This window comes from Hyperolius riggenbachi, chromosome 6 (assembly GCF_040937935.1).
Source record: "Hyperolius riggenbachi isolate aHypRig1 chromosome 6, aHypRig1.pri, whole genome shotgun sequence".
Lineage (NCBI taxonomy): Eukaryota > Metazoa > Chordata > Amphibia > Anura > Hyperoliidae > Hyperolius > Hyperolius riggenbachi.
Genome location: NC_090651.1, coordinates 336,188,439 through 336,200,349, shown reverse-complemented (window position 1 = coordinate 336,200,349; position 11,911 = coordinate 336,188,439). Strand labels below are relative to the sequence as shown.

Sequence of the window (11,911 nt, the reverse complement as noted above, 5' to 3'; positions counted from 1 at the left end):
ATTAAAAAGATACGCTTATCGCTATTTATCGTTAGTACTGCATTATAATGTCGCACAGGGAAAAAGAAAAACGGCAAAAAGTAACGTTATTTAACAATAGCGCCGTTCATATGCCAAACAGCAGACGTTATTGCGCACAGTAACGTTGTTTATCAACAGCGCCCTACATAAGCCAAACTGCAGACGTTATTTAACTGCAAAATGGTGAACAGATTTAATGTAACACTGTCAAAAATTCTAAAGATGTTGCAGATAGAGGATTTAAAAATACAATATTAACGTTATTAATGTTATCAACTTTTTTCAAGCAATGTGCGGTACTGTAAACGTAAACTAACGTTATCAGCGTTGTGCAAGTAATGTTCAGTACTGTGAACGTTAACTAACATTAATACACTGTGACTGAGCAGGAGTGGAGGTTTTTTTTTAACAAAATCATAACGATATTAATGTTAGCTAATTTGTACCTTTAAAGTACAGTACTGTTAACGTTAACTAACTATAATACACTTTGTTCAGGATCAATTAAAAAGTTATTTAAGGTTTTAAGGAGATGATTTCTTAACAGTAATTAAATGTTAACGTTAAAGGGGCACTATGGCGAAAAAAAAATTGAATGTAAAATATGTGCAAACAGACAAATAAGAAGTACTTTTTTTCCAAAGTAAAATGAGCCATAAATTACTTTTCTCCTATATTGCTGTCACTTACAGTAGTGTTGGGCGAACATCTAGATGTTCGGGTTCGGGCCGAACAGGCCGAACATGGCCGCGATGTTCGGGTGTTCGACCCGAACTCCGAACATAATGGAAGTCAATGGGGACCCGAACTTTTGTGCTTTGTAAAGCCTCCTTACATGCTACATACCCCAAATTTACAGGGTATGTGCACCTTGGGAGTAGGTACAAGAGGAAAAAAAATTTAGCAAAAAGAGCTTATAGTTTTTGAGAAAATCGATTTTAAATTTTCAAAGGGAAAACTGTCTTTTAAATGCGGGAAATGTCTGTTTTCTTTGCACAGGTAACATGCTTTTTGTTGGCATGCAGTCATAAATGTAATACATATAAGAGGTTCCAGGAAAAGGGACCGGTAACGCTAACCCAGCAGCAGCACACGTGATGGAACAGGAGGAGGGTGGCGCAGGAGGAGAAGGCCACGCTTTGAGACACAACAACCCAGGCCTTGCATGAGGACAAGAAGCGTGCGGATAGCAATTTGCATTTTGTCGCCATGCAGTCATAAATGTAATACAGATGAGAGGTTCAATAAACAGGGACCGGAAACGCTAACCCATCACAGATGTTCATTGTTCATGTTACTTGGTTGGGGTCCGGGAGTGTTGCGTAGTCGTTTCCAATCCAGGATTGATTCATTTTAATTTGAGTCAGACGGTCTGCATTTTCTGTGGAGAGGCGGATACGCCGCCGATCTGTGACGATGCCTCCGGCAGCACTGAAACAGCGTTCCGACATAACGCTGGCTGCCGGGCAAGCCAGCACCTCTATTGCGTACATTGCCAGTTTGTGCCAGGTGTCTAGCTTCGATACCCAATAGTTGAAGGGTGCAGATGGATTGTTCAACACAGCTACGCCATCTGACATGTAGTCCTTGACCATCTTCTCCAGGCGATCGGTGTTGGAGGTGGATCTGCACGCTTGCTGTTCTGTGTGCTGCTGCATGGGTGTCAGAAAATTTTCCCACTCCAAGGACACTGCCGATACCATTCCCTTTTGGGCACTAGCTGCGGCTTGTGTTGTTTGCTGCCCTCCTGGTCGTCCTGGGTTTGCGGAAGTCAGTCTGTCGGCGTACAACTGGCTAGAGGAGGGGGAGGATGTCAATCTCCTCTCTAAAGTCTCCACAAGGGCCTGCAGGTATTCTTCCATTTTGACCTGTCTGGCTCTTTCTTCAAGCAGTTTTGGAACATTGTGTTTGTACCGTGGATCCAGAAGGGTATAAACCCAGTAATTGGTGTTGTCCAGAATGCGCACAATGCGTGGGTCGCGTTCAATGCAGTCCTAGGCCGAAGAGGTCATAGCCTAGGGTCACAAAACCTGTTTATTTGGGCAATTTCAATGGTGGCGAGTCTGACGTACATAAATCGCAGCAATGGCCGTTAGCAACGTCTGAATCTCACGAAATGTCTCATGCAGGTAGAAGACATATTGTTAGACTTGGGCTCCAAAGATGGGTTCCCTACATCCCTGCAAACCAGAGTTACAGGGCTCCAAATTTGGTAAAATCCCCCATAGGCTTTCATTGGGCCTCCTATTTACAGTTCCAAAATCTCACATCTTTTCAAAGGGCAATGGCTCAGCAGTACCAAATTTTCTAGCATTGTAGGGACCCTTAGGGGGAACATGACTGGTGAGTTTCGGGCCCCTAGGCCAAAGAGGTCATAGCCTAGGGTCACAAAAACCTGTTTATTTGGGCTATTTCAATGGTAGTGATGGTGGCGTACATAAATCGCAGCAATGGCCGTTAGCAAAGTCTGAATCTCACGAAATGTCTCATGCAGGTAGAAGACATATTGTTAGACTTGGATTCCAAAGATGGGGTCCCTACATCTCTGCAAACCAGAGTTACAGGGGTCCAAAATTGGTAAAATCCCCCATAGGATTTCATTGCCTCCCTATTTCACTTTCCAAAATCTCACATCTTTTCAAAGGGCAATGGCTCAGCAGTACCAAATTTTCTAGCATTGTAGGGACCCTTAGGGGGAACATGACTGGTGAGTTTCGGGCCCCTAGGCCGAAGAGGCCATAGCCTAGGGTCACAAAAACCTGTTTATTTGGGATATTTCAATGGTAGTAATGGTGGCGTACATAAATCTCAGCAATGGCCGTTAGCAAAGTCTGAATCTCACGAAATGTCTCATGCAGGTAGAAGACATATTGTTAGACTTGGATTCCAAAGATGGGGTCCCTACATCTCTGCAAACCAGAGTTACAGGGGTCCAAAATTGGTAAAATCCCCCATAGGATTTCATTGCCTCCCTATTTCACTTTCCAAAATCTCACATCTTTTCAAAGGGCAATGGCTCAGCAGTACCAAATTTTCTAGCATTGTAGGGACCCTTAGGGGGAACATGACTGGTGAGTTTCGGGCCCCTAGGCCGAAGAGGTCATAGCCTAGGGTCACAAAAACCTGTTTATTTGGGCTATTTCAATGGTAGTGATGGTGGCGTACATAAATCTCAGCCATGGCCGTTAGCAAAGTCTGAATCTCACGAAATGTCTCATGCCGGTAGAAGACATATTGTTAGACTTGGAATCCAAAGATGGGGTCCCTACATCTCTGCAAACCAGAGTTACAGGGGTCCAAAATTGGTAAAATCCCCCATAGGATTTCATTGCCTCCCTATTTCACTTTCCAAAATCTCACATCTTTTCAAAGGGCAATGGCTCAGCAGTACCAAATTTTCTAGCATTGTAGGGACCCTTAGGGGGAACATGACTGGTGAGTTTCGGGCCCCTAGGCCGAAGAGGTCATAGCCTAGGATCACAAAAACCTGTTTATTTGGGCTATTTCAATGGTAGTGATGGTGGCGTACATAAATCTCAGCCATGGCCGTTAGCAACGTCTGAATCTCACGAAATGTCTCATGCAGGTAGAAGACATATTGTTAGACTTGGATTCCAAAGATGGGGTCCCTACATCTCTGCAAACCAGAGTTACAGGGGTCCAAAATTGGTAAAATCCCCCATAGGATTTCATTGCCTCCCTATTTCACTTTCCAAAATCTCACATCTTTTCAAAGGGCAATGGCTCAGCAGTACCAAATTTTCTAGCATTGTAGGGACCCTTAGGGGGAACATGACTGGTGAGTTTCGGGCCCCTAGGCCGAAGAGGTCATAGCCTAGGATCACAAAAACCTGTTTATTTGGGCTATTTCAATGGTAGTGATGGTGGCGTACATAAATCTCAGCCATGGCCGTTAGCAACGTCTGAATCTCACGAAATGTCTCATGTAGGTAGAAGACATATTGTTAGACTTGGATTCCAAAGATGGGGTCCCTACATCTCTGCAAACCAGAGTTACAGGGGTCCAAAATTGGTAAAATCCCCCATAGGCTTTCATTGGGCCTCCTATTTACCGTTCCAAAATCTCACACCATTTCAAAGGGCAATGGCTCAGCAGTGGAAAAACTCACCAGTCATGATCCCCCTAAGGGTCCCTACAATGCTAGAAAATTTGGTACTGCTGAGCCATTGCCCTTTGAAAAGATGTGAGATTTTGGAAAGTGAAATAGGGAGGCAATTAAATCCTATGGGGGATTTTACCAATTTTGGACCCCTGTAACTCTGGTTTGCAGAGATGTAGGGACCCCATCTTTGGAATCCAAGTCTAACAATATGTCTTCTACCTGCATGAGACATTTCGTGAGATTCAGACGTTGCTAACGGCCATTGCTGCGATTTATGTACGTCACCATCACTACCATTGAAATAGCCCAAATAAACAGGTTTTTGTGACCCTAGGCTATGACCTCTTCGGCCTAGGGGCCCGAAACTCACCAGTCATGTTCCCCCTAAGGGTCCCTACAATGCTAGAAAATTTGGTACTGCTGAGCCATTGCCCTTTGAAAAGATGTGAGATTTTGGAAAGTGAAATAGGGAGGCAATGAAATCCTATGGGGGATTTTACCAATTTTGGACCCCTGTAACTCTGGTTTGCAGAGATGTAGGGACCCCATCTTTGGAATCCAAGTCTAACAATATGTCTTCTACATGCATGAGACATTTCGTGAGATTCAGACTTTGCTAACGGCCATTGCTGCGATTTATGTACGCCACCATCACTACCATTGAAATAGCCCAAATAAACAGGTTTTTGTGACCCTAGGCTATGACCTCTTCGGCCTAGGGGCCCGAAACTCACCAGTCATGTTCCCCCTAAGGGTCCCTACAATGCTAGAAAATTTGGTACTGCTGAGCCATTGCCCTTTGAAAAGATGTGAGATTTTGGAAAGTGAAATAGGGAGGCAATGAAATCCTATGGGGGATTTTACCAATTTTGGACCCCTGTAACTCTGGTTTGCAAAGATGTAGGGACCCCATCTTTGGAATCCAAGTCTAACAATATGTCTTCTACCTGCATGAGACATTTCGTGAGATTCAGACGTTGCTAACCGCCATTGCTGCGATTTATGTACGTCACCATCACTACCATTGAAATAGCCCAAATAAACAGGTTTTTGTGACCCTAGGCTATGACCTCTTCGGCCTAGGGGCCCGAAACTCACCAGTCATGTTCCCCCTAAGGGTCCCTACAATGCTAGAAAATTTGGTACTGCTGAGCCATTGCCCTTTGAAAAGATGTGAGATTTTGGAAAGTGAAATAGGGAGGCAATGAAATCCTATGGGGGATTTTACCAATTTTGGACCCCTGTAACTCTGGTTTGCAGAGATGTAGGGACCCCATCTTTGAAATCCAAGTCTAACAATATGTCTTCTACCTGCATGAGACATTTCGTGAGATTCAGACGTTGCTAACGGCCATTGCTGCGATTTATGTACGCCACCATCACTACCATTGAAATAGCCCAAATAAACAGGTTTTTGTGACCCTAGGCTATGACCTCTTCGGCCTAGGGGCCCGAAACTCACCAGTCATGTTCCCCCTAAGGGTCCCTACAATGCTAGAAAATTTGGTACTGCTGAGCCATTGCCCTTTGAAAAGATGTGAGATTTTGGAAAGTGAAATAGGGAGGCAATGAAATCCTATGGGGGATTTTACCAATTTTGGACCCCTGTAACTCTGGTTTGCAGAGATGTAGGGACCCCATCTTTGGAATCCAAGTCTAACAATATGTCTTCTACCTGCATGAGACATTTCGTGAGATTCAGACTTTGCTAACGGCCATTGCTGCGATTTATGTACGTCACCATCACTACCATTGAAATAGCCCAAATAAACAGGTTTTTGTGACCCTAGGCTATGACCTCTTTGGCCTAGGGGCCCGAAACTCACCAGTCATGTTCCCCCTAAGGGTCCCTACAATGCTAGAAAATTTGCCACTGCTGAGTAATTGCCCTTTGAAAAGATGTGAGATTTTGGAACTGTAAATAGGAGGCCCAATGAAAGCCTATGGGGGATTTTACCAAATTTGGAGCCCTGTAACTCTGGTTTGCAGAGATGTAGGGAACCCATCTTTAGAGCCCAAGTCTAACAATATGTCTTCTACCTGCATGAGACATTTCGTGAGATTCAGACGTTGCTAACGGCCATTGCTGCGATTTATGTACGTCAGGCTCGCCACCATTGAAATAGCCCAAATAAACAGGTTTTGTGACCCTAGGCTATGACCTCTTCGGCCTAGGACTGCATTGAACGCGACCCACGCATTGTGCGCATTCTGGACAACACCAATTACTGGGTTTATACCCTTCTGGATCCACGGTACAAACACAATGTTCCAAAACTGCTTGAAGAAAGAGCCAGACAGGTCAAAATGGAAGAATACCAGCAGGCCCTTGTGGAGACTTTAGAGAGGAGATTGACATCCTCCCCCTCCTCTAGCCAGTTGTACGCCGACAGACTGACTTCCGCAAACCCAGGACGACCAGGAGGGCAGCAAACAACACAAGCCGCAGCTAGTGCCCAAAAGGGAATGGTATCGGCAGTGTCCTTGGAGTGGGAAAATTTTCTGACACCCATGCAGCAGCACACAGAACAGCAAGCGTGCAGATCCACCTCCAACACCGATCGCCTGGAGAAGATGGTCAAGGACTACATGTCAGATGGCGTAGCTGTGTTGAACAATCCATCTGCACCCTTCAACTATTGGGTATCGAAGCTAGACACCTGGCACAAACTGGCAATGTACGCAATAGAGGTGCTGGCTTGCCCGGCAGCCAGCGTTATGTCGGAACGCTGTTTCAGTGCTGCCGGAGGCATCGTCACAGATCGGCGGCGTATCCGCCTCTCCACAGAAAATGCAGACCGTCTGACTCAAATTAAAATGAATCAATCCTGGATTGGAAACGACTACGCAACACTCCCGGACCCCAACCAAGTAACATGAACAATGAACATCTGTGATGGGTTAGCGTTTCCGGTCCCTGTTTAATGAACCTCTCATCTGTATTACATTTATGACTGCATGGCGACAAAATGCAAATTGCTATCCGCACGCTTCTTGTCCTCATGCAAGGCCTGGGTTGTTGTGTCTCAAAGCGTGGCCTTCTCCTCCTGCGCCACCCTCCTCCTGTTCCATCACGTGTGCTGCTGCTGGGTTAGCGTTACCGGTCCCTTTTTTCTGGAACCTCTTATATGTATTACATTTATGACTGCATGCCGACAAAAAGCATGTTACCTGTGCAAAGAAAACAGACATTTCCCGCATTTAAAAGACAGTTTTCCCTTTGGAACTTTAAAATCGATTTTCTCAAAAACTATAAGCTCTTTTTGCTATTTTTTTTTTCCTCTTGTACCCACTCCCAAGGTGCACATACCCTGTAAATTTGGGGTATGTAGCATATAAGGAGGCTTTACAAAGCACGAAAGTTCGGGTCCACATTGACTTCCATTATGTTCGGAGTTCGGCCATGTTCGGCCCGAACATCTAGATGTTCGCCCAACACTACACGTGACCCGTTCGGCCAATCACAGCGCTAGCCGAACGTTCGGGTAACGTTCGGCCATGCGCTCTTAGTTTGACCATATGGCCGAACAGTTTGGCCGAACACCATCAGGTGTTCGGCCGAACCCGAACATCACCCGAACAGGGTGATGTTCTGCAGAACCCGAACAGTGGCGAACACTGTTCGCCCAACACTAACTTACAGTAAGTAGCAGAAATCTGACAGAAGCGACAGGTTTTGAACTAGTCCATCTCTTCATAGGGGGTTCTCAGCAAGGCTTTTAATCTTTATAAAGATATTCCCTAAAAAGGATTTAAACAATGATGCTGGCCAACTTCCCTGCTTGCTACAGTTTTTTTGGCAGTTGGACAGAGCAACTGCCATTCACTAAGTGCTTTTGAAAATAAATAAATCCCTGAGAATCCCCCCCATGAAGAGATGGACTAGTCCAAAACCTGTCGCTTCTGTCAGATTTCTACTACCTACTGTAAGTGACAGCAGCATAGGAGAAAAGTAATTTATGGTTAATTTCACTCTGGAAAAAACGTACTTCTTATTTGTCTATGTTGACACATATTTTAAATTTTACAATTTTTCGCCATAATGCCCCTTTAAATAACAATAAGCGGAAGACGGATTAGCAGCATCACCGTGCGCCATTATTCGCAGGCGCCATTTTCGTATGGATCCGGAGTCCTATCCTTTACAGTTATACTTCTGTACTAAAATGACCACCATCAGAAACAATATTGCTCTGTAGCTATTGCACAGATACCATTTATACAGCTCAAGAGGAGCAACGTTTTGAAGAACAAATCCTGTGTGTGAGGTTATTGGCCGCTTATCTCAGCCCTTCCCTCTACAAGAGCATTAAATAAAGGAGTTGGCTGGGGGTTCTGCATTACAGAGACTTATTTCCAATGCCCAGCACTTGCCTCACATCATCATGAGCTCAGTCCTGGGATTCCTCTGTGTGCTCTCAGCTTTCACAGCAACTGGTGAGTCTGATCTCTATGCCAATACATAAAGCTATCTGCAGTATAAACGGTTAGGGGCATGAAACGGAATGGAAGGCAGTTGTTTTAAGAGTTCCCCAGGCCAGTATACATACGGATTTAGCTGAATTAGGCTTTAGATAAGTAGCATATCGGCATGGCAATTATCAGTACCTTACTCCGTCCCCCAATGCCTGGGACCTACTAGCAGCTCTTTGGTAGCGTTTACCGATCGCCAGTAATTGGCAAAGCGCTACAGCAGTGGAACTCTGCTGCAATGCTTGCATTTAGCAATTGGGTTGCAGCATTTCTGGAGCGATCCCAGAACAAACGCATTGATGGGATGCAGGGTTCAAATCGTGTTGCTCCAGGGATCATGCTAAAATCACTATCTTCCGCAATTCCAGGAATCTGTGGCACTTTGCGATTCCTTGTAAAGTGCCACCAGTGGGTCCCAGGCCTAAACCTACCTGATGCCACCCCTCTTCCCTACTGTTATCACCTTCCTGATGCCTACTCCTAATCTCCCCCCTTAATGTCAACCCCTTACTGAGGCAGGGAGCACAGTTATTTGATTATTTGACCTGGCAAAATGGGCACCGCCACACTGGCTCGGGAATCACATGTTGTTTATGTTCCGTTTCTGTGTTTTTTAGCACCATTTAAAATAGGACAGCCTTCTTCTCTTTCCGCATGACGGGTGTGTTCCGTATTAAAATGTACTTTGCCACATTCCAGAATATAGCAAACAAATACAAAGAAATGCAAATGTTATCACAGAGCACCGGGAACCCCAAATTTACATCCAAATACGCTAACACAGGCGTGCTCCCTGCATACTGCCTAACCCTGACCTTCCTCCTAATGTTAACCCCTATTCCTAAGACCTAATCGTCCATGTTTAAAGTGTGCCTGAAGTGAAAACAAAATGTGTCAGTCACTGTAAATATGAGCATCTGACTCGACTGCAGAGAGGTAGTGCAGCTTTGCCTATGAAGCCATACATTACTAATCACATCACCACCCTTACAGTAATGTAGCTGTTTACCCACCATCACTGGAATAAATGGAAGATGGCTGGTGAGCAGTATCACTGTAGGGGCAGGGATGGGTGGAGCAGCATGTCCAGGATACCTCTGCACTACCTCCAGGGGCGTTGCTAGCCCCAAAGGTCAGTGGCCCCTTCCCCCTGGATGTCCCCCAGGCAGCGGGTCGAAGTACTCACCTCCAGCTTCTTGGTCTCCAGATTCTGCAGACATCTTCCCTTCTGGGCTTCTCCCCCGAGTGTCTGAGAAGGAATCAGAAGCTAGAGCTCCTGGTGTCTGATTCTCGGATGCTAGGGGGAGAATCACCAGCTGCAGAAGAGGTCTCCAGACTTGGAGAGTGGTTGGAAGAGATGAGTAGTTCCTCCCGCTGCGCTACACTGAAAAGGCGGGGGGGGGGGGGGGAGAAACAGTGAGGACACACACAAAGATGCATGCTCCCTATGAAGGCTCGACAGCTTTCAACATGTCACCAGAACACCCAGCATACCTATAGAGGCACCACAGCACCCAGTATGCCCCATGGAGGCACCACAATACCCAGCATGGTACCACAAAGCACAAAAAAATGATACATACCTTGGGCTTCCTCTAGCCCCCTGCAAGCTGCTTGCTTCCTCGTTGTCCTCCTGGGCTGCCTCAAACCTCTGCTAGCCTGTAATTATTCCAGTCAGGGTGAGTTGATGTATGCACAGTCTGGCCGCGCTATTACCCTCATCATGTTCTGTGCTAGCGGAGTAGTACTGCGCAGGGGCGGAATGCTCCTGGCGGCGGGAGTGCGATGGGGGCGCACGCGGCCAGGACAGGTATGTGCAGTACTCCCTGACTAAAGGACTTAACGGGCCAGCTAGCGGAGAATCAAGGCGGCCTGGGAGGACAGTGAGTGATCGATTGCCCTGAAAGGGGCTGGAGGAAACCCCAGGTAAATTATTTTTTCCTTCTTCTCAGGTTTTGCTTAAAGGGGAATTTACAGCATATTATATACTACCACCATTTGTTTTTACTACATCAGCATTTAATTAGTTAAACACAGGACTTCCAAGCTCCCTGCAGAGAAAGCTGGACGCATCCAAACTGGAGATAATGTTATCTTGTGTTTACTTAATTGTATCAAGTGAGGAATGTGACACATTCTCTGACTGTGCAGACTCTCCTGAGCACAGACAGACACTCAGAAAGCATTTCTGCTCAAAATTCAAGATGAATAAATCAGTTATGAATAAAATGCAAAGGCAGCTTTCAGAGAAAAAAAAACTGTACTTTTGGGTGTGAGAATCCGCCTAACTGCCTGCGCAGGCAGGCAGCCTTTTGACCATTGTTTAGGTTTGCATGCTGCAGGACTCTGGAAAGGAGACCTTCTGTCAGTTTTGCAGCTTGTGCTTGCTGAGAAATTTGCATACGTTGTCATGCAAATTGCCTGGCCACATTCATTGGAGGCATGTACTATAAGTACTATGTGTTTCCCACAATGCTTGGCTGGTCATAAGGATTCCTTCCTGTGAAACACTCCTGGAGGAGTGTCAGCCTTACTCTTTGTTTGAAGATCAGCTTAGAGTAATTCCTGAAACTGCGCTAGGCAGGTTTCTCTAGTGCAGTTAGGATTGCTTATCTGTTTTGTTTGTTCTGTTGCGATTGTCCTGTCCCAGCGGTGGTCGACAGGAAATCGTTCTGATCTCTGTTCTTGGAGTATAGCTGGTGCAGCGGTTGCTACTAGCTATCTCTTCTGATCTGTCTCACTTGGATCGCACTAGCATCTTGCGCTAGCGCTGTGGATCCTTCTGTTCTGTCTCCTTGGATCGCGCTAGCCCCTTTTCGCTAGTGCTGTGGATCCTTCTGTTCTGCCTCCCTGGATCGCACTAGCATCCTGCGCTAGTGCTGTGAATCCTTCTGTTCTGTCTCCCTGGATCGCACTGGCCTCTCTGCGCTAGTGCTGTGGATCCTTCTGTTCTGCTACTCTGTACCTGGATCGCACTAGCATCCTGCGCTAGTGCTGTGGATCCTTCTGTTCTGTCTCCCTGGATCGCACTGGCCTCTTTTCGCTAGTGTTGTGGATCCTGTCTCTCGCTTGTTCCTGTTTTCGTGTGTCTGTCTTGTCTGTTACGAACGCTTGCTGGAGGCTCGGTAAGGTAACCGTTAAGCAAGCGCTCGCGTCCTCTGTTTCATGTTTGTCTGTCAGTGGTTAGTTAGGCATGCTTGTCTCTATTGTGCTTATCACGTGGAGACCGCGCATGAACGCGTGCACTGTTGCGAATGAGTGCGGTGTTCGCGTTCAGTTAGCGTTTGTTGTTT

The 11,911-nt window shown here is 46.0% G+C and overlaps 1 protein-coding gene across 1 annotated transcript in view; it reads left to right on the top strand.

Moving 5' to 3' along the window:
* The first annotated feature begins 8,500 nt into the window (after window positions 1–8,500).
* Window positions 8,501–11,911, top strand: part of LOC137522937 (phospholipase A2 inhibitor NAI-like) — a 29,301-nt gene continuing 25,890 nt past the window's right edge. Inside the window, exon 1 of the mRNA XM_068243094.1 lies at window positions 8,501–8,582. Coding sequence (XP_068099195.1) covers window positions 8,531–8,582 — 52 coding nt within the window. The 5' untranslated portion in view covers window positions 8,501–8,530. The remainder of the gene's footprint in view (window positions 8,583–11,911) is intronic.